This window comes from Lagenorhynchus albirostris, chromosome 8 (assembly GCF_949774975.1).
Source record: "Lagenorhynchus albirostris chromosome 8, mLagAlb1.1, whole genome shotgun sequence".
NCBI lineage: Eukaryota > Metazoa > Chordata > Mammalia > Artiodactyla > Delphinidae > Lagenorhynchus > Lagenorhynchus albirostris.
The window spans coordinates 17,303,589-17,325,448 of record NC_083102.1 but is presented as its reverse complement, the minus strand read 5'-3'; the positions used below and the strand labels follow the sequence as shown (position 1 = coordinate 17,325,448).

At 47.4% G+C, this 21,860-nt stretch overlaps 1 protein-coding gene across 1 annotated transcript in view; it reads right to left on the bottom strand.

The window, feature by feature from the left end:
* Positions 1-2,400: 2,400 nt before the first annotated feature.
* Positions 2,401-21,860, bottom strand: part of SLC13A4 (solute carrier family 13 member 4) — a 40,222-nt gene continuing 20,762 nt past the window's right edge. The window contains exons 6-16 of the mRNA XM_060156594.1: positions 19,798-19,837; positions 18,942-19,019; positions 16,724-16,908; positions 14,804-14,923; positions 13,418-13,519; positions 12,975-13,076; positions 12,161-12,258; positions 11,829-11,953; positions 8,450-8,611; positions 7,065-7,202; positions 2,401-3,578 (exon numbers count right to left, since the gene is read on the bottom strand). Coding sequence (XP_060012577.1) covers positions 3,441-3,578; positions 7,065-7,202; positions 8,450-8,611; positions 11,829-11,953; positions 12,161-12,258; positions 12,975-13,076; positions 13,418-13,519; positions 14,804-14,923; positions 16,724-16,908; positions 18,942-19,019; positions 19,798-19,837 — 1,288 coding nt within the window. The 3' untranslated portion in view covers positions 2,401-3,440. The remainder of the gene's footprint in view (positions 3,579-7,064; positions 7,203-8,449; positions 8,612-11,828; positions 11,954-12,160; positions 12,259-12,974; positions 13,077-13,417; positions 13,520-14,803; positions 14,924-16,723; positions 16,909-18,941; positions 19,020-19,797; positions 19,838-21,860) is intronic.

The following is a 21,860-nucleotide window of genomic DNA, read 5'->3' as shown; positions in this document are numbered from 1 at the left end:
GACTCTAGAGAAAAGTTGGGATGTGTGGGTTTTCCGGTTGTCTGTACTTAACGGGTTCATGGAGCATATAACATGCATCGTGTTTTCACTTCCACTGGGCATTTCACTCGCTAGGTACTATGCTGATGTTTGTTTTTCTGCAGAGCTCTCTCACATTTTAAATGCTTTTTCTGTTACTCCTCCTGAAGGAACACTATATACCGTACTGGAGCATATGAGGCTTTTCTTCAGCTTCCCGGCTCGGACTTTGCACATACCATTTCCATGCCTTACACAGATGAATGAGTTCTTCTTTCCCTACTGACTGTTAGGGCCTTGCCTTATGGAAAGGAACAGGGCGGTGAAGGGGAAATATATTGAGACCTTGCCTGATCTTAATAGGGAGTCTGTGAGACTTGGATTTTCCAATGTTCAGTTTATACCTTTCCTAAATCTAGGTGCAACGTAGTCAAGTACTGAAGACCTAGCGGATGGCATGTTTTGAGGCACTGGGAGAGAAACAACCCAACGGTGAAGATTCGTGGAAAGTGCATGGGGCAGGGTGGGACATTGCAAAATCTGAGTTCTGCGCCTGCTTAGGAAAAGTGCAGTGAGGTTGCCTGGTTCTTAGCTGTCCAGCTGTACAGGATTGGGCCAAGCAGAAGGGGCCCTGTAGATAGTGAGGGCAGCGTGCTCGGCATTCATTCTTGAGCACAGCCCCAGGATGGCTCCCTGTGCCCTCGGGTGCTGTCAGTTCCATTTCTCTTTTAATGGTTTGGATATCTCAGTAGTGTGTGAGGGTGATTCTAGTGTTCAGATGTATTTTTCAAACAGGGTCCTAAAGCCACCTGCTTTATTTGGGCTCAGCTAAATAAACAGGGATCTATTTTGACAATGGAGGAAAAACTAGCTATTTTTTACTTCCTAAGATGGCATGTGAGTCTTTTTTATGTAAATACTAACATAAAAGATAGTATACCCTGTACTTCATGGGTGACTTAAAGGAATTTGAGAGACAACTTTAAGCAAATTTGATGTATAATCGAGAATAAGATGCAACTGTGCTTATTGTTTCTCAGTTTCATCATCTATAAAATTAGCTGGTATAAGATGATCACTTATAGCTTTTCTGCCCATGTAGAGTTGTGATATGAGAAGATAAAATCAAATTTAATATATTTGCAAGAGACAAGACTAGTAAGTACAGCTATTATTGTAGTTCCTGTCCAACAGCAGAGTGATTTTAGAAGACAAAGAATTGTTAGTCATAGCTGACCATTTGTTAGTCATATCTGGAACGAGCAATCTTCTTTGGCCTGAATCTGTGGTCTGGGGAGAACACAGTGCTGTTCAGGCTACTGACCAGACCAAAGTAAACACCCTTTCTGAGCTGGCTGCTTAGCTGACTGGCGGACCTGGCAGCAGCTGCAGGGGGGGCTCCACTGCTTTCCCTTTCGGAGTGAGTCAGGGTCTCAAATAGCTGAACAGGGGCCAATCATTCTAAGTCAACTTAATTCTAAGTCAACTTTTCTTTCTCTTTTTACTTATTTATACTCCCAGAATCATCTTATCTGTGCCTTTGTCTTATTGTCTGACTTAAAGGCTTGGTGTCTAAGTTCTGTAATAGGTCAGACATTCAAGGATTTGGCTACCCTGACATTAGGAGTGACATTCTGACTCTTCTGAACTTTTTTTTTTTTTTTTTGCGGCACACGGGCCTCTCACTGTTGTGGCCTCTCCCGTTGCGGAGCACAGGCTCCGGACGTGCAGGCTCAGCGGCCATGGCTCACGGGCCCAGCCGCTCTGCGGCATGTGGGATCTTCCTGGACTGGGACGCGAACCCGTGTCCCCTGCATCGGCAGGCGGACTCTCAACCACTGCGCCACCAGGGAAGCCCCCCCGCTCCCCGAACATTTTAAAGCCACGTGACTGTAGTGATCTGGCTTCGTCAAACCAGACGTAGTGTACCTAATACTGATATTTCATATGGGCTCATTCACTTTTATAAGTGGCCAGATAATTTGGCTTAAGCTAATTGGCAGAAGCAGTAATATTCTTGATTAAACCTGGTGCAAGTTTGGCACAAAAGAATTTTATAACTCACAGATACTTGGTAAACTAAGGGAGTAACTTATTGGTTAATTATTATGGGAAAACTGCACGTGTTATCAATAGTAACTTAAAATCAGTTCAAGAAGTGCAGCAACTATGGGGTCCTCCTTTTCCCATAAGGTGTATTTAGCAAGTAACTGATGGTAGAAATCAGAAATGTGTAATGCCTAAAGACTGGAGGGCCTGGGAGCTTCATCCAGTCCTATAGCAAGGACCTCTGTCTTGGGGGAAAGGGTGTATAGTACAGGAGGAAGGAGGAGGCCTGGATTTCCAAAGTGATTTTTCTCAAAGGAAACGTTTATTGAGCAGGTACAGTTTACTATATTGTATAAGTTGTTGGGGACTTTAGGAGCCGTAAGACATCTCCCCTCCCCTCAAGAGGCTCATTAACTTGTAGAAAGTGACTGATGTGTTTGGACCTTTCTGTGCTTGTCTTCTCAGGGACGAACTACTCATTACCTCCAGAAGAAAGTCCGTCAAATATCATTAATAGTGCGATGGTCTTAATCACAGTTTCGGCCTCCTTAATAAGACAAGTATGAACGTTTTTTCTCCCTCCCAACACTTAACCAGCACGGTGGTATTGATGGTTAGTGATGAGTGGAGAGAGAGACACTAATCTCAATGTGTCTTCTTTCTCTACTTCCTTTTCCTTTGACAGAGAACAGCACCAGCCTCTTCCTGAAGGGGACTATTTCTTTACAGGAATTTGGTGCCACGGTATAGAGAAGCCATTGAAGAGAGACACTTAAAAAGGAATCAGAATAGTGATAAAAGAGTACTGATTGCCACAAAGAGGACTTACTAAGAACTGCCTTTTTGTGGAGAGAACTTACGATAGAAACACTTGAGAGAAATGAGGCAACATTAGGTCTCAAGTTCTAGGTGAGATTTTCCCCCAAAGAGAAGTCATTGGTGTCACTCTCTGTGCATAGGTAGGATGATTTGGATTTCTCCTTCTACTCCTAAAAGGGATCGAGAAATTAAGAATAACATCAAACCCAGTGAGACTAGTCAGTTTGTGAGGATTAGCCTCTGAGGGGCAACAAAGACAGGCTTTTGTTTCTTCCTGTCTTCAGAAAGAGCTGATTGGAGAGACTAGATACAAGGAAGTGAGAACGGTTTTAGGTTTCCTTGAGCTGTGGTGCTAAGGAAGGAGGGCAGAGCAGAAGACACTAACATCCGAGCCTGTGCATTTGGTTGTTGAAGGCTCCCTGCAATTCACTCGAGGTGGTAGCTGGCGGAATCTTCTGCTGGGGGTTTTGCACTCCTGGTGGTTTGCTTGGCCTGTTGGTCAGATTCTGCCGGGTGCTGGCAGCTCCTTTGGTTGGGCCATTTGCCCACTTCTGTTAGGCCTGATCAGTGATGTTACTGACCTTAGCCCAGGCGGGAAAAGTGTCCAGGTGGAAGAGGCTAATTCCCCATGTATTGATGGCCACCATCACTATCACCAGGCCAATGACATTGACCCCCAGACCAGCCTTCACCTGCAGGAGACAAAGCAGCAGGACACACAGACTAGTCACCGTGAGCAGGCAGCAGCACAGATCCCCAGGTGCTCCCCACCTGTGTCCCCTGCCTGAGCCTCACCCCTGATGTGATCACAGCCCACCTGCTTGGCCCCGATTTGTTCCAGTCACTGCCTGGGGTGCCCTAGTGGTGCCTTGTAGGGGGCACAGGACTGTTGAGGACAGGAGAGCAGGGAGGACTTGGGGCTGGGAGACGGCCGTTAGAACCTTCTCTGTGTTTGTAGCACTCTCGCTATTACATGGAGGCCTAGAAGCCATGTACTTGGAACACCAGATCTCGGGATGTTAAGTTACGCTAAAAAGGGTTCTGTAGCTACATAATAGGGAATGTGTTCATCAAGATTAAACAGAGCTTGTAAAGCAGGAACCTCTCAGAGCCTTTAATGTGCTGACACATACGACTCACAGGAGAGCCTGTATTCTATGACTGTTACCTTTTTTCCCCCAAGGAACAGCTCATGGAAGTAGTGTACCTTAGGTTCACCTGGGGCAACAGGTCAGCTGCCTTCCCACCAGCCCTTCCACAGGAAGGTGACACAGGCACCCTGGCTGGCATGGGGCCTTTGCTGCTTTCTCCTGAGGGAATGTCACCTCCACAGCTCTGACCCCTTCCATTTCTGTCCTGGCATTGACACTGCCAGGTGGAAGGGGGACGTGAGGGATGGCAGAGCCAGGGCCATTTGGAAAAGTGTACAGTAAGGATGGCTGGCATCCTACCAGGTGATGACTAAGTATACAGCGTGTCACCACAAGTCCACTAGCTGGGACTGAGTTGGGAAAGTTGCAAGGGAAAAATGAATGCCAGGGAATTGTTCTAAGCCAATGACTAGATGTGCCTTTCTGCCTTCTGGCTCAAGGCCTGGACTTATTAATCACCCTGGCTTCCTGGGCCTTTTGGCCTGGAGAACTGACCATGTTTCCTAGCAGATGAGAGGAGGCAGGTTCTAAAGGAGCTAAATTAAGGCCGTTTTAGAGGTGAAAGGGACCACATAGAGCATCTAGTTTGAACCTCCTCACTTAGCAGGTGAGGAAACTGAAGTCTTGAGTCGGTACCCAGGCTGGGAATAGAACCCAGGACCGGCTCACTGCTCATCATCCAGTGCCTTTAAAAACGACTCTTTCTTCTTAGAGGAAAACATAGGCAGAACACTCTATGACATAAATTACAGCAAGATCCTTTTTGACCCACCTCCTAGAGAAATGGAAATAAAAACAAACATAAACAGATGGGACCTACTGAAACTTAAAAGCTTTTGCAGAGCAAAGGAAACCGTAAACAAGACCAAAAGACAACCCTCAGAATGGGAGAAAATATTTGCAAACGAAGCAACTGACAAAGGATTAATCTCCAAAATATACAAGCAGCTCTTGCAGCTCAATATCAAAAAAACAAACAGCCCAATCCAAAAATGGGCATAAGACCTAAACAGACATTTCTCCAAAGAAGATATACAGATTGCCAACAAACACATGAAAGAATGCTCAACATCATTAATCATTGGAGAAATGCAAATCAAAACTACAATGAGGTATCACCTGACACCAGTCTGAATGGCCATCATCAAAAAATACAAACCATAGATGCTGGAGAGGGTGTGGAGAAAAGGGAACCCTCTTGCACTGTTACTGGGAAGGTAAATTGATACAGCCGCAATGGGGAACAGTATGGAGGTTCCTTAAAAAACTAAAAATAGAACTATATGACCCAGCAATCCCACTACTGGGCATATACCCTGAGAAAACCGTAATTCAAAAAGAGACATGTAGCACAATATTCATGCAACTCTATTTACAATAGCTAGGACATGGAAGCAACCTAAGTGTCCATAAACAGATGAATGGATAAAGAAGATGTGGCACATATATACAATGGACTATTACTCAGCCATAAAAAGAAACGAAATTGAGTTATTTGTAGTGAGGTGGATGGACCTAGAGTCTGTCATACAGAGTGAAGTAAGTCAGAAAGAGAAAAACAAATACTGTATGCTAACGCATATATATGGAATCTAAAAAAAAAAATGGTTCTGAAGAACCTAGGTGCAGGACAGGAATAAAGATGCAGACGGTAGAGAATGGGCTTTAGGACATGGGGAGGGGAAAGGGTAAGCTGGGACGAAGTAAGAGAGAGGCGTGGACATATATACACTACCAAACGTAAGGTAGATAGCTAGTGGGAAGCAGCCGCATAGCACAGGGAGATCAGCTGGGTGCTCTGTGACCACCTAGAGGGGTGGGATAGGGAGGGTGGGAGGGAGGGAGACGCAAGAGGGAAGAGATACGGGAACATATGTATATATATAACTGATTCACTTTGTTATAAAGCAGAAACTGACACACCATTGTAAAGCAGTTATACTACAATAAAGATGTTAAAAAAAAACAAAAGACTGTCTCTGATCACTTGATTCCAGGGTAGAAGGCAGGGGTGATCAGGGGAAGCACATGGCAGAGGGAGCGGGCCGGGGAGAAGCGGCGGGGGTGGTCTTCGTGGGGACAGGGGAGTTGGGGCAGAGCTCGGTAGGGGCAGACAGGGTTGTGTAGTAAGATCTGAGGGGGACAGAGGGGTGGCTGTGACCTCTCTTCCCTGAAGTAATACAGATGACTCAGCTGAGCAGTTTGAAAGTAGAAAGGATCTGAATATCTGCTCCTAGCCTGAAGCTCTTCCTTTTCTCCATTTGATATTTACAGGGCTGCTGAGATCAAGTTTGGATTTGAGTAAAAAGTAAATAGGCCCTCGGCAAGGGTGAAGGCGGCCGGGTTTCAGTCAGCCTGGCCCAGTCATCTGTATTAGTTTTTTCCTCCTTTCCCAGCCCCGTCAGCCCTGGGTATTAAAAAGCATAGCAGTGAGCATAGGTTGAGGGGTGGAGAGTGGATGTGCTGCACACTAAAATCAGCGGCAAAATGTACCCTCAGAGCTGTCTTTCGTGAGCCTCGCTGAAAACTAAGAAATGAGCTGTGAGTGCTTCATTTTGTAGTTGCTGCTTCGGGGGTTCCTTGCTTGGGGGAGAGAGTTGAATAGAAGGATCCTGTTCTTATCACCCTAGGTTCATGCAATGTCTCAGACTTAACCTTCTGTGAATAAACCAGCAACTCTGAGTGAATATCCCCACAGTCCAAGGAAGAAACTGAGGCAAAAACTAGAACAAGCTCTTACCTTCTGGAACTGGGTCACATCCCGTGTCTGTCCCAGCTTTTTCTGTCCACATTCCCACTTTCTCCCAGATTAGGATTTTGGGAAGAGCACATTTTTGCTATTCTTGGTTCGCATGGACCATACAGAAACCTTTTACCAGGACCATTCTTTCTGCCACAGCAGACTGAGCTATGACAGGTCAAGGGCACCGCTTACAAAATAATAAACTTGAGGAGAAGGCCGTTCGGCCAGTCAGCCCTGTCCTCATGGCAGGTGGGCCTGGCAGAAAGAGGACACCCGCGACTCACCATATCTTTAATCTGGCAGTGCCCATAGCTGAAGACGATGGCGTTAGGGGGGTTTCCCACTGGCAGCATCACTGCAAAGGAGATGCACATGGTGACTGGGATCAGGGTGTAGAGTGGATTTATGTGCAGCGTTTCGGACTAGAAGAGAGAATTCACAGAAGCATTAGCCTTGAGATTAGACTTGCATTTCCTGTGCTTACTCTCATGAATGTGCTTTAAATGATGGCTCGGTGTTGGCTAACCTTGGCTGGACACCATGTGCTGGGGGCAGTTAAATCACACCCTCAAAAGCATGTAGTGCTGGGCTACTTGGATGGGTTCCCGCTGCTCACTCACTGCCCGTGGAAACATGGGCTCCAAGTGACTTCCCAGAAGGGATGTTTCATTTCTTGGTGCTGGTCTAAGGAAGTGGTTTTAAAATTTGATTCTTTAGCTGAGAAATTCTTCAAACACAGATCTCATGAATAAGCTGCTTTGACTGGAGTAGGCATCTCTCTCTCTCTTGGGGTGCAGAATTAAGGTTTTTTTTCCTAGGTAAGATAATTGCCTTACATGGGACTTGAGCCCGTGGTCTTACCCTCAATGTTGCCAAGTTTTAACTAAGTGCATTCCCATGCTCGCACAGGCAGGGTGATGGAAGGGAGAAGTTGGAGGGAGTCCTCTGAGCAATGAGCAAAGAGTGGCTGGGAGGAGTTTGGGGTTAGAAAGAGCAGGAAGATATTATTTTGTTGGCAATGAGAAGGAGCCTTCATTTTACAGGTTCCACCTCACAGAATGGGACAGAGGCAGCATTTTGTTTGGTGCATTACCTTTGGGGCTGCTTAGCCAGGCTGAGATCTGGCAGTTGCTCCCTCCCCTATTCCATTAATAACAAATTGTTCTGAGACCGTGGAATGAGGCTGGCATTGCTCATAATTCTCAGAATCTCCTGGACAGAGAAGCTGGGTGGAGGCGCTGATGACAGAGCTGTGGTTTTGGTCTCTGCAGCCGAGAGTACTTCTGGGAGCATTTTGCCTCCATTTTCTGTAGCTATTTCTCCCGCCCTCCTGTTAGGTCTCATCTTAGGAGAGAAAGGTTGATGATGATTGTGGGGAATTAGAATCCTAGGGTTTTAAGGTTATCTTGTCCACTCTTGTTTCCATTCAGGGCTGCCCCTAAACTAAGCCTAGTCCTTTGGAAAAGGGTTTCTAGAACTCTTGCTGTTATTAATTATCTATTTACTTATCAGTTACTATTTGAAATAGACTTCATTTATCAAACTATGGCTTGAACACCAATCAGTGAAGGCTGTGGCAATGACCAGAAGAGAGAGTCCAGCCGTGGAACTGCCCCTGTCTGTTCCTGTGGTAGCCGGTCTGGATATCTGGGAACCCTGCTCTACTCACCAGGCTGCACAGGATGGGCAGGAAGATGGTGATGGTGGCCGGATTGCTCACAAACTCTGTGACAATGGACACCAGGATGCACGCCAGCAGGGTGACGGCCCACGGTGGGAGGCTACTCAGAGACAACATCTGGTGCCCAATCCACGTGGAAAGGCCGGAGCTCTGCAGGAGACAAGGTGATGCAGTGAGAAGAAAGCGGGAAAGGCCACTCCCAGTGGAATCCTTAGCCTCCAGAAGGTCAGGGATGGTGAGGGGCTGAAAGGGACCACCAGGAGCCATCTTATTTGCTTCCCTGTTTTCAGGCAGACTGGACCCACAGGCATTCCTGATTTTTTATGGTTAGATCACTATGTAGCCCAGCAAATTCTTTTTTTTTTTTAATGATTGTACACCATTCAGTCTAATTAGGGCCTCCTGGTCAGTCATTGTCACAGGGCACGGAGAGCCTCTAATTGCTGAGATCCTCCTTAGACCTGATATGACTTGGCAGGGATTGGAGATCTTTGGGGTGATGAGCCCCTCAACTTCAAACTTGTTACTCTTTCTCCAGCCTCTGACAGTCTCATGCTGTGCATTCAATCAACAATGCCCTTTACACCAATTGCCAAGTGTAATCCTTAATCCTGCTTTTGAAATCTATTTCTCTTATTTTATCACCCGTGAAATGGGAAAAATTATCAACATGTTTGGATAGTAACCTTTTCTCTGGTTTTGGGGGCCTTGAATGGGCAAGACTGAACATTAGAAGTTTTACATGAGTAATGAAGGAGAGAGGGATTACAGGTCTATCTCCACGTAGTGGGGAAGGTGCCACGTCACTGGCCTAGAAACAGTCATTCAGTCTCAACCTGTGTTAGGTTCAAATCTCATCGTGGCTGACATCAGGATCTACCATCTGCCCATGCTTTTTGGCAACATGATATAAAGGCATATTGCCACGCTTGAACATTTTCCATTAGCAACACCTGTACACATCTACTCAAATCAATGAATATTCCCATTTGGAATAATTCATTAGGTTGGAAGATGTTCATCTGCCAATGATGAGGGCTCTCCCCCTCCTCTAAAAATGAAGGGCACAAATGAGTTTATGTTCTTAAAAAACCCCAGGTTGCCATACGCGTTCACCAGCTCTCCCCACCCTCCCTCCTCTCCCTTCTATGGTTGACAAGCTCTGACTTTTCCTATTTACCCTCTAGATTGCAAATGCTATAAAGAAAGGGGCAGTAGGGCAGAAAGCAAGGTGAGACATTTTATGATTCCTCAAGCTGTAAGCCCTACTCATATTCTACTGTTAAAGACTGCCTTACTATACTGTCAGCAGGCCACCCTTTCTCCTCTTTTCCAAGTTCATCAAAACCTCCTTTGATCTCCACAGCACCCTGGCCACTTCATGACATGCTCATAGACGACTGATGACCTAAGGGCTTCAGAATTCTCTCATGTAGCCGTTTTTACCTTGGACCACTTCCCTTTCTTTTTTCTCAACTGACCGAGAGCTATAAATCCAGTGTGTGGGGACTACCTCAATTAACGGTGGGTGCAGAGTCTCGAGGCCTACAGGAACTCTGTAATTGTTATCTCTTGTGACACATTAAATTTTGCTCTCTGGACAAAGAGAGGGGAGGGAGAGCAGTTAGCTGAGTGGAAACAGTATGTTTTATAAAGAAATGGATTTTTATTTATCATGTTTCCACATAGTACTTGTAAGTAAAGTGAAATAACTTAGTGGCAATTTTCTTTTTCAGAACAACTAGTTGATACTATAATGAAATAAACTGGTAAATTAGACTGCAAAGTTAGGAAAAAAACCACAACAAAGGAAACCTTAATTTTTTAAACCCTTGGTATGAAAACATTTTTTATTGGATTTTCCTCACTAATGTTAAGACTGAAATTATTTGAAATTCAGTAGGAATCACACATATTGTACCTGAATTATATTATTAAAGTAGTAGTCAGTAGGTTCTACAGTTATACCAACTATACATGCACAATTTTGGTTAAAAAAGAAAAAAAAAAGATCTTGCCAGGCTAGGCTCAGAGGCCAAAACTAACCACTGAAATTCAACAAAGATAAATATGATACTGTGAACTTGGAATCAAAAATATTGACAGCATATATACAGGATTGGTTGAAGGACTTGAAGCTTAATAGTGGCTAACTGAAAAGAATGAAGCGTTTTAGTTGACTGCAGTTTCAATATAAATATTGACATGAATGACAATGAAGCCTTATAAAAGCTTCCATAGAAATACAGGATGGGGCTTGGGTAATTAACTATTCTACTCTGCACTAGACCGACCACCCCTGGACTGTGTTTGAGCAAAGGCAAAGTGGTCCTAAGGAGAAAGACCAGCATGGTAAGGGGTCACTCCTATGAGGAATGGTTAAAGGAACTAGGGAATTTTAGTCGGAAGAAAAAAATGATCTCAAGGGACCTGATTGTCTTTGTTGTTTTCATAATTATTACAGGAGAGGAGAGGGTTCCTGAGAAGAAAGCCAGAACAAAGAGTGGAAGACATCCAGAAGACCTGAACTGAAAGTAAAGAACAATATTCTTCGTTGGCTGTGCAGGGCTTGCCCTGTCACTGGAGGTGTCCTGGAGGGAAATCTCTATTTGGGTGGGAAGATGGGACTCAGTGTCGCTCCATGGCTCCTTCCAAGTGGAGGATTCTGTGACTTGGTTACTGATGCAGAAAGCATTTAGGCCCACAATGAATGGGCAGTGAAAAGTGAGCCAAGTTTAGAATGGGTGAATGTAGCTAGACGAGGTAGAGGAAGAAAACAGGGAGACCCCTAACCTGCTTGATTCTTAGGGCTGTTTATTTCAGGAAGGGCTAACAATCTAGGAAAATCAACTCTTTCCCACCAGCCCCCTTTAAAAGATCTCATCCCGAATCCTCCCAGTCAGGAAGTGGGGGGCATTTACATCTGCCTTAGCATACATTCTCCAAAGGGTCTCAGTATATGCATATGGAGTCCATATGCATACGGACTCACAAGGTGCTGTGAGTCATTCTGGAGCATCTCTGGGCCCTTACACCTTACACCTATCACCACTGTCAAAACTCCAGAAGGACATGCCTGCAAAGTCCAGTACATCTTTTGCTTGTAGCAGTGTGGGCCCATAAGTGAGGTGTGAATGCCTGTGTGCCGTGACTGTGGCACAGCTGTCTGTAACTCTGTTCCCAGTAGTGCCAGCTTAGAAGGTGGGACAGGATGTCCATTCCTGGCTGAACTGCTTCCCTTCCCAGTGACTTGGGTGAACATTCACCTCTCAGCGCCTTTGAATCTTCCTTCCCGGCACCATAATGACTCATTAGGTCAAGCTGCTGGAAAAACATTGGACCCAATAAGAACAGATTCAAGGGTTACCTTGCTGCCAGAAGCCAGAGCATAGCCTCCTCCCACCAGAATGACAATCTCCCAGGGCATGGTCTTCTGGAAGTCCTTCCACGTGATCATGGGCTCCGTCCCCGGTGAGGGCTCCTGGTCTTCCCCTGGATCACAGGTAGACAGCGAGGCAGAGCCAGATGAACCCTAATGGGTGTGATTTGTGGAGACAGGGGCCTAATTGATGAACCAGAGGATACTCTGCTATTCTGGGAGGAGTTGGAAGGGCTTTGGTAAGGCTCCTCCCAAAATTCTGACTTCGACCACTATTTGACTAGAGCCAGCCCCAACTTCTTCTCTTGAACTCCTCTCACCATCGTTCTTTTTCCCGAAGCAAGGCTTCTTTGCTGGAATCAGGAAGAGGAGGAAGCCAAGGAAGACAGAGACTGTGGCGTCAGTGCGGTAGCCCTTCCTGGCGAAGAGACAAGAAGAGCTGGGGAGAGGGTCAGGAAGCCCAGGGGTAACACAGTGTCTCAGGACAGCCTCTCTGAACACAGTGCCTCTCTTGACCTAGTCTAGAGGGGACGTCAACCTGCCTTCTTGCCAGTTGCTGCCATGCTGTCCGGTGGTGGATTTAATGGGCAATAGTTAATGTCTGGAGGCAGGGCCTGGTTAGGGTAGATGTCTTAGTGTGAATTTATGGACCTATTAAAAGGAGTGGTCAGGAGTTATTTAGATAAAGGAGACTAGAAAAGGATGAGTTCTCTTTCCTGGGAGGGTCACAAGCTGGCACTGAGAGCTTGTGGCCTGTGGCCCTGGCCCTCGGGAATATGCAGGGGTGGGACAGGCCTCGGCCACAAGGGCCATGGTCTTTACAGGTGGTGTTTTACTCTGCAGACATATTCCCCTTTAACTCTCAAAACAATTGAGGTTCCAAGAGCTTAAGTAACAAGACCAAGGTCATGTGGACGGTAAGTGGCAGCTCTTGACCCGAAGCCTGGACTCAGACGCCAAAGACTATTTTCTTCCTGACTCCACACTGCAGCTTCCCTAAAAAAGGGGGACTTTCAAGGGAACAAAGTGCTTCCTGGGTTCACGACTATCCCGAAGAATCTGGGAGGGGACACCGGCGGGTACTGCCTGAAGGGTTTGGGTTAGCGGGTGGTTCTCAGAGACAGTATCCTTTACTTTTCAAAGAAGGAATCCCAACCAGGAACAAAGCCAGGCTCCCGGGTAAACCACAGCACCGTCATCAGGATGAAGAAAAATCCAGTCACCATTTCCGGGTAGCTATAAAAGAAAACAGACCCACTCCAGGAACTGGGAAGTTTCTGTTAGCTTTCAGACTTTGCTTTGGGATGCTCCTGTATGCAGAGCTCCAATAGTGGAGACCTAAAACGCAGCTACTGCTTAACCACTTGGACTTGGAATACAGCAGAGGGGAAGGGTGGCCCTTAGAGTCTGGGCCAGCTTGACTTTGGCATTAAGTAGCACCTCTAAATACCTAGATTCGTAGTTGATGAAAATTCCCCCAGCTCAAGAGACCGCTGAGAACAAGGCTGCTTCTGCGCACACTTTACCTGCCACGTTTTCTCCTGGGGAAGGAGAGAGGGTGAAGGGCTGATTCTTACGTAATGGCTCCCAGCTTTTCATATTCCTCTTGGATCCTCTTCTCTGATAACTCTTCCCTTTTGGTCTTCTTCTTCTTACTCAGAGAGCAGGTCTCTTTAAAACTGAGATGGGAGAATGAGCAAAAGAATAAAGGAAGCACACTTATGAGGCCCAGAGGACAACAGGTCTTAAGCAAATACTAAACTACTGGCCGGCTGGCTGTGATGGTGCTTCTCTCCACTCGCCCCACCTATCACGCGACTCTTGATCTGCCAAGTTACACAGCCTCTCATCAGCCTTCTCCCCAGCCTTTCGGGTATATCTCTGGTATGTAAATGTAAAGTCATGTCTCATGGACTTGTGCAAGTGTACTTATGTGAGGTTGTTTCTACACACTTGTATTTTTAATTTTTTTTGCCCAGTTGGGTTTTTTAATTAATCAATTAATTAATTAAATTTGGCCGCTCCATGCAGCATGTGGGATCCTAGTTCCCCAACCAGGGATGGAACCCGCACCTCCTGCATTGGAAGTGCAGAGTCTTAACCACTGGACCACCGGGGAAGTCTCTACACACTCGTCCTTTACATAAGTGAGAATCAATGTGATGCGGCATATGTGTATAGATGCTTACATATTTGTGTGTTGCACACACACATAGGTGTGTGTATGTGTATCTGTCTAGAGACAAGGCTTGTCTGGGGTGAAAGTGGGTGTTACTTTTCAATTAGCAGCACTGGAGGCACAGAAGTATACAGTTATCTTTGATTTGACAATTGTCTCTGAGTTATTAAAATAAAAAGTCAACTCAGAGAACATTCCCTGAGCAATGGGAATGTTGGGTCCCCGGACTAATAGCAAAACATCATATACATCTTCCCTTTATGTGTTCGGAGCTGATCAAGTTTGGAGTCAGCATCCGTAATGAGTAAAAGGCTGGCTAAGCAAATTAATATTAGAAATAATATTGCACGAGGAATGTCTAATATTATTTTGAGGGACATGAGCATATTTCATACAGCTACTAAGTATAAATCAGTCATGTCTATAAAATTAAGCCTAAGGGAACTTCTACTTGGCATCATTTCTTTAGAAATTAGTTCAAATTACTCTGTATGGAACTACATTAAACACTCTCCGATTCAGACTCTTTATGAATCCAGCACTTCCCCTGACCAGTTGGTTGAAATTAAGAACATTTCATTGCAGAGCTCATAGTGAAGTGCAGAGTCCATGTATGTACAGAGTGTCTAGAAGATGTGATGCCCGACTCCTCATCTAGTCCACTGCATCCTCCGGGCACCCTCTGTGGTTACTTGGCAGCTCCCCGTTGGATGGCACCCTCCAGGGCTTGCGCCATGGCCCTGGATGGACAGGAGAGCCTTGCTGGCAGGGCCCTGGGACTCACTTGCAGCCCAGGAACAGCCAGTGCATCCAGAACCAGCTGACCACCAGCATGATGAGGGAGATGGGGAAGCTGAAGAGGAACCAGGTGCCGAAGTTGACCACTTCTGCTGCTGGATACTGGCTGGAGGGGAAAGAACCAGGTCAGTGATTAGAAAAGGGTGGATTTCCATTTGGTATTTCGGGGTAATACGCTAAATGGTCCTTAAGAAGACAGAGCAGAGCTAATGATAAAAATATGGTAAAACATTATCTAGAACTCACTTGGCAGCTGCAGCTGCACTGAGCCCTGCCAAGAATTATGAAATAAGCTAAAAAAGCATCCAAGCAACCGAAATCGATACCACTGCAGTGTATATACTTTGCCCTCAGGAGAATCACTCTGGATCTGTTTGCTCTTCATTTATGTAAAGATTCTGATCTGGATTTCAAGACAACAGAATAGAGGAGGCAATCTGATGTACTTTCTTTGTAAAGTCACTGAAGGAATGTTTTTTTTAAAAATTTATTTATTTCATTTATTTTCGGCTGCGTTGGGTCTTCGTTGCTGCGCACAGGCTTTCTCTAGTTGCGGCGTGCGGGGGCTATACTTCGTTGCGGTGTGTGGGCTTCTCATTACGGTGGCTTCTCTTGTTGTGGAGCACGGGCTCTAGGCGTATGGGCTTCAGTAGTTGTAGCACATGGGCTCAGTCGTTGTGGCTCAGGGGCTCTAGAGCGCAGGCTCAGTAGTTTTGGAGTACGGGCTTAGTTGCTCCGTGGCATGTGGGATCTTCCCGGCCCAGGGCTCAAACCCGTGTCCCCTGCATCAGCAGGCAGATTCTTCACCACTGCACCACCAGGGAAGCCCCCAAGGAATGTGTTTTGACTGGGGGACACAAGGCATCAATTCTGGAGAACTTCGGTCTCTAGAGCCTCATGAAGGTTCTAGATGTGAACTTTGCCCACAGGAGAACCATGGCATGGAATCTCCAAATCTGTTATCAACATCCACTGCTTAGGGGGCCTCCTTGGTCTTAGGGGGCCAAGGAGGTCATCTGGTGGACTCCTTGTTCATCATTGGGCAGAGCTGTGGCCCCAGCCCAGGTGACCACCTGGTCATCTCAACCTCTGTATCAACATTTCCTCATCTTTGCCCTCATTTACATCAAGGGCAACTCTGTTTCCCCAGCTGCTGAAGCCCCAAGCCTGACAATGAGACTTGGGCTTTCCCTCTCTCAGGCTCTTCCTAACCCTACCCAGGCCGGTCGAGTCTCCCTCTGAATGTTGCTCAGATCTGGCCATTTCTCCTCCCACTGCTGCCCAGGCCACCATCAGCTCTCTCCTGGGCATCTGTAGCCATGTCCTGGTTTGTCTTCCTGCTGCCTGCCTTTTCTGTTCCAAACCATTGTCCATTTTTAAAATCCAGAATGAGTTTTCAAAACTGTAAATATGATAACCTCACTCCCTGCCTAAAATTCTTCAAAGGCTTCTCACGGCCTTTCGGACGAAGTCCAAGTTCCTTAGTGGGCCCTGCGAGGCCCTCTGTGATCTGCGCATCCACCTCCCTGGCCTCCTTTTGCCCTCTGTCATTTTCTTTTACGTGCTCTGCTCTCTTGCCTCTGAGCCTACTACACTGTTTTCTTTGTCTGGAAGATCTCCCTTCATCTAGTTAACTCCAGCTTGGCCTGCACGTCTCCACTTTCATCGTCGCCTCTTTGGGAAGTAATTTCCTCCCTCTAGACTGGGTGGGGTCCCTCAGCAGGGCTCCCCCAGCAGAATCCCACCCTGCTTGTCACATTTAACTGTAATGACTTGATCATCTTTTTTCCCTCTTAGTACAGAAACTGCTCTGGTTCGATTTTCTGTGGTATACTCAGCACCTGGTTCTGTCCCTGACACACAGTGGGTGGTTAGTAAATATTTGTTGACGGAGTGAATTACTTACTTATTGAAGTGTTCCAAGAAAATGAGGCTGGTGGAGGTGCCAATGATGGTGGTCAGGCCCCCAATGGTGGCGGCATAAGAGATGCTCAGAGAGAGGCACTTGCAGATCATTTGGTCATGCTGGGACTTGTACTTTCTTTTGAGTTCCTGGTTCCTGGGGCTGGGGGTCAGGACTGGTGGCTTTTCCTACCAAAGGAAAATCAGTGAATTTCTCCAACCCAGCTTGGGCTGTCTGGCACACAAAGCATGAAAAACAGGGGCACCATTGTGCAGTGGAAAGCTTGGGTGTCAGAAAAACAAATCCCAGTCCCAGTTCTACCTTTTACCAACTTGGGCAGCCCCATCTCAGCTGCAGTTTCTGTAAAATGGGGAAAATCCTATTTTCTCTGCCAGATTGTTTTGAAAAGTACGTGGAATGCACTTGGAACACTTCCTGGCATTTAACAAATGATAAGCTATTATTATTTTTGTTATGGGTATTAACAGCACATTCTGTTTTTCACTTGAATTCCAGTAAAACTGGCTGCTCTCCACTTTGTGTCTAAATACCAAACATTTGGTATTTAGAATAACCGGTGGTTATTCTACATGGAATTAAAATACAGTCCTGGTTGGGAGATGACTGAAAAATAAGCTTTGCATTATAGAAAGAGTCCAGCTTTCACTGGGCGGAGAGTCAAAGTGTGTGATTCTCTCCTCCCTTCTTTCTCACTTTTTCCCTTCTTGCCTATTGGCTTTCCCTTCCCACTTTCCCCTCCCCCTTGCATATAAACCTCAGCCTGGCCATGGTCCTTTCAGGCCCTGCGTGGTCCACGTGACGGCCTTTCAGGGTCAGCATATAAACCTCAGCCTGGCCACGGTCCTCTCAGGCCCTGTGTGGTCCATGTGACGGCCTTTCAGGGTCAGCAGTTGTTGACCTCTGGTCTCAACTGTGGACTAAAGAAGCAAGTGCCCCTCTGTCCTGCCAGGCCTGGCCCCAAATTGTGAAACTAGGAGTAGCCTGGTACAAATGTCAGCAGGCCAGGTCATAGGAAAACCAAGGGGAAGAGGCCACCCTGCCACATTTCTCAAAGCCCGTAACCACTGCCCCATCTGCCTAGGAGGGCCCGGAAAAGGCTGGATCCCGCCACATTTTCCTGAAAGATTCATTGATTGTAAGAGCTGGGGGAGACCTCAGAGATTCTCTGGTCCAGTAGTTTTCCACAGTCCTTTCTCCTAATGAAAATTTACATGGACCTCCAATAGAGAAAACAAATGTAGCATTTAATGGGCAAACATCTATTTTTTTTTTTTTTTTTTTTTTTTTTTTTTTTGCTGTATGCGAGCCTCTCACTGTTGTGGCCTCTCCCGTTGCGGAGCACAGGCTCCGGATGCGCAGGCTCAGCAGCCATGGCTCACGGGCCCAGCCGCTCCGCGGCATGTGGGATCTTCCCGGACCGGGGCACGAACCCGTGTCCCCTGCATCGGCAGGCGGACTCTCAACCACTGCGCCACCAGGGAAGCCCCAAACATCTATTTTTTAACTGAAAGTACACACATAGGGTCAGGGAGACTTGGATTTGAATCGAGGTTCTCCTCTGAGGCTGAGGCCTTGGGTACATGATTTCATCTCTCTGCGTCTCTGTCAAAATGGAGTTCAAAGTTGCTACCTCTCTGAGCCAAGACTAGAGAGCAAACGCTCAGCCCAGTGCTCGGTATTTAATAAACAATGGCATTTATTTATGATGATACGGATGCTACATAATTGAGATGATTTTGATGAACACAAAAATTTGAAATCAAGGGCTATAAGTGATGGTTGCAATTTTACACCACCTTCGACGTCCATTGTACTTCTGCATTTTGTTTCAGTGATAAAGTACCAGGAAAATCAGGGAACAGAAAAGCAGTTGCCTTAAAATCTCAGGGTACGCGAATAAAATATGTGCAGTGCCCCTGAAGCACCTTTGAGGAGTAGTTTGAACACCTCTGATCTAGACCAAGTCTCAGTTTTTATAGCTGAAGAAACTGGGGCTCAGACAGTGGAATGACTTGCCAAAGTCAACAGCGAGTGTGATGTCTTATCTCCGTGGCACACGCAGGCCAGACACACAGATGGATGAAGTGTGCCTGGCGACAGCCCGCTAGCCTGACACCCTCACAGCTTCACGAGCAGGGCCCCTTGGGAAGCTCAAGGCACTTCATGTAGGAAACAGGATGAGGAGGTGCAATTCCATTACCTGAGACGCACGCTGCTTCTTGTCCTGGTGGTTTGCTGCTCTGGCGGAGCTGGTGATGGCGGGCACGCCATTCAGGTTCTGTCGGGACACAGACCGTCACACTACCACGAGGAGACTGTGGGGCCTGGAGAAGCCACCTGATCACCCTGGGGGCACCCACGCCTCCTCCCTGTGGGACTTGGAGACCAGAAGCAGGGCGAGCAGGTGGTAGAGAGCCACCCCTACTGTGCCTGCCTCCTTCTCGCAGGTTCCCCATTTGAAGAGGCTTTTGAAACTTGGAAAAACATGGCTCTGTCCTTATGGGAGAGCTTGGCTTTCTAGAACTTCATTAGCTAACGAAGAACCCTTCATTTTTCTTTAACACAAAGAACATGAAAAAAGAAATCGCACACAACCAAGTCCACAGTTTGGACGGATCAAAGCCCATCCATTGGGACTGAGGTAAGAAGAGATGTAAACCCAGCCCTGGGCAAGGGGGTGAGGCCACGTAGAGTGTGCAGGCAAACTTGGCTTTCCCTATAAACGTGTCCCCTTTTTATAATAAGATTTTTGTAAACGAATCCCTCCTGAAAGGGATCCTGTGGCTGAATACGTGGCTCTTGAATATCTGGATGGCTGACTATTGGGTTTACGCGAGGAAAGGTTAACCTGTCCTTTGTGACGCTAAGCCCAGTACTCAGGGCCGGGGCTCAGAACTGCCCAAAGCCTCACGCATCCAGGCTCAGGGGAGCACCTCTGTGCCCTCACATCAGAGAAGGCCGCTGGGCCCTCGACAAGCTGCCAGGCTTCTCTGGCCCTGAGTTATCTTGAGGGTCTTTCAGGTATCTCAAAGCACAGAAGAAACCCAGGGCCATACCTTGTTCTGCATCAGAGAACTGAAGTCTGCATTCGACGTGCTGGAAGAAAGCAAAGGAAGTGGGAAAAACAACAGTGGCCCAGACTTGATGAGATGGGAATTCTCCCCCATGGTGTTTGGTATTAGTGACCCTTCTAGACTCAGGTGTTCTAGGCTACACCTAGAAGAAGACGAATCTCACCTTCCAGAGATGTGGTAAGGATTTGTGGGAACAGGGGCAGGGCGTTTCCTTTGGAGGGAAACCGAGACTCCTAATACTAGCTAACATGGAGTGCTTGTTAGGTGCTGATCACTCAAATATGGACTTTAATCCTCACGACAGATCTAAGGGGCGGGTAGCACCACCTGCATTTACAGAGTAGGAAACTAGGCAGAGAGAGGTTACTAACTTCCCGAGAGCACCGGGTGCTAAGTGGTGGTGCCAGAGAGGAACCTGTCTCTGTCTCTGCCTGGAGAGCCTGGGCCCCTGACCATGTTCTCACTGGCTCACTTTCTAGAAGGAGAAACATGAAATGCTTATCTAAGGCGACAGGAGCAGGGAGGGCCAGGGCCACACATGGTAAAAAGCATGTGAGAGCAAGAAGATGGGGGTGAATTTCTCATCAGCAGCTGCACCTCAGAGGGTGGCAGGCAACGTGTGTGCTGAGTCCCTCCCACTCTTACTGGTCCCCAGTCTTTGCCTTGAGGAGAGAGGAAGGTGGGGATTTAACTACCAGCATTACGGACTTACACTGAGCACTAAATGCATGTTTCTGGTCTGTCCTAGTTCTGAGGACAGTGGGTGCTATGAGCTCAGCCGCTGGGAAGGCCAGTGAGAGGGGCTGGACACACGTGCAGGAAGTGGGGTCCTGGGGTCGTCACCCACCTCCAGGCTCTATCAGGGAAGGATAAGGCGTTGACGGGGCTCAGGAAGCATTCACCGGAGAGAGTCGTTAGGCTGGGAGGAGTATTGTGATGTTTCCCCGCCTTCCTTCCCAAATCGGGTGAGGAGGCTGGCATGGAACCCCTCAGACAGCATGCGAGGTGCTGGCGTGAAAGACCGCCATCCTCACACCGTGGCAGTCCTGGACCCCCCTGCATGCTGCTGAGGAAGTCCGGGACAACTTGAGCTTTGGCTTTGGAGTTTGGGGACATGTATTTTCATCCAGAAAAGAACAAAGGCAAGAGGCCAGTGTGTGCTGCCCAAGAGGCCAGAGTGAGGAGAAAAGGCCCACTGTACTGGGAGCAGGCTGTGCCCTCAATGACCAGTGGTCTTCATTGGGGGCGGCAGGGAAGGTGGCTGGGCTACTGCCACCTTGAAAAGGCCCTGCCCGAGAGGCCAGAGGCGTCCCCAGAATAAAGAGGCTGGGGAGCAAGCCACCAGAGCACAGAACCGAGGGAGCCCAAGCGGTCACCCAAGAGCACCTCGTGCCATGAGGCCCAGGCTCTGCAGAGGTGGCCTCAAGGGGACACTCCGAAGACCCTGAAGGTAAGTGCCCGACGTGTAAAAGAGTCGGGGCCTGAATCTCAGGGCACTGACCGCACTCTGGAATACCTCCAGCCAAGACCCTCTTTGCCCCTTTATCTTTCCTGCTCGCTACAGCCTCTGCCCTGACCCTGGAGAATTCAGACGCAGAGAGTTGGTGAGGGGAGAGGAAGGAGTGTGGGGGAAGAGTAAGAGAAAAGTCAGTTGTCTCACCTGCTCACTTCTACCTCTTATCCTGCAGGCCTGGGCTGAAGGGGGGTTGGGTGAGAGCGTGAGAGGAGGCGGGGAGAAGCTTCCGATGAGGGATTGAAATTTTGCTATGAGTCTGGACTAGACTGCCGAGTATCTAAAAACGAGATCATTCTAATACCTGAAAGGAACTAGAAGAGCTGTAGGATTTGCCTGAGATACGGTCGGGGCTGGGGAGGAAAGTCCAGTATATTATGATTGGAGCCAGTGACGGGAGGAAGATAAGCTGGTGGCACCCTTCTGCCTCTGTCCCTTCACATCGTGCTGGTCTCACTCAGGGTGAGTTCTCCATTTTTCAATGAAAAGAGCAAATCGCAAAACTGAGCTCTAGTACAAATCCAACTTTCCA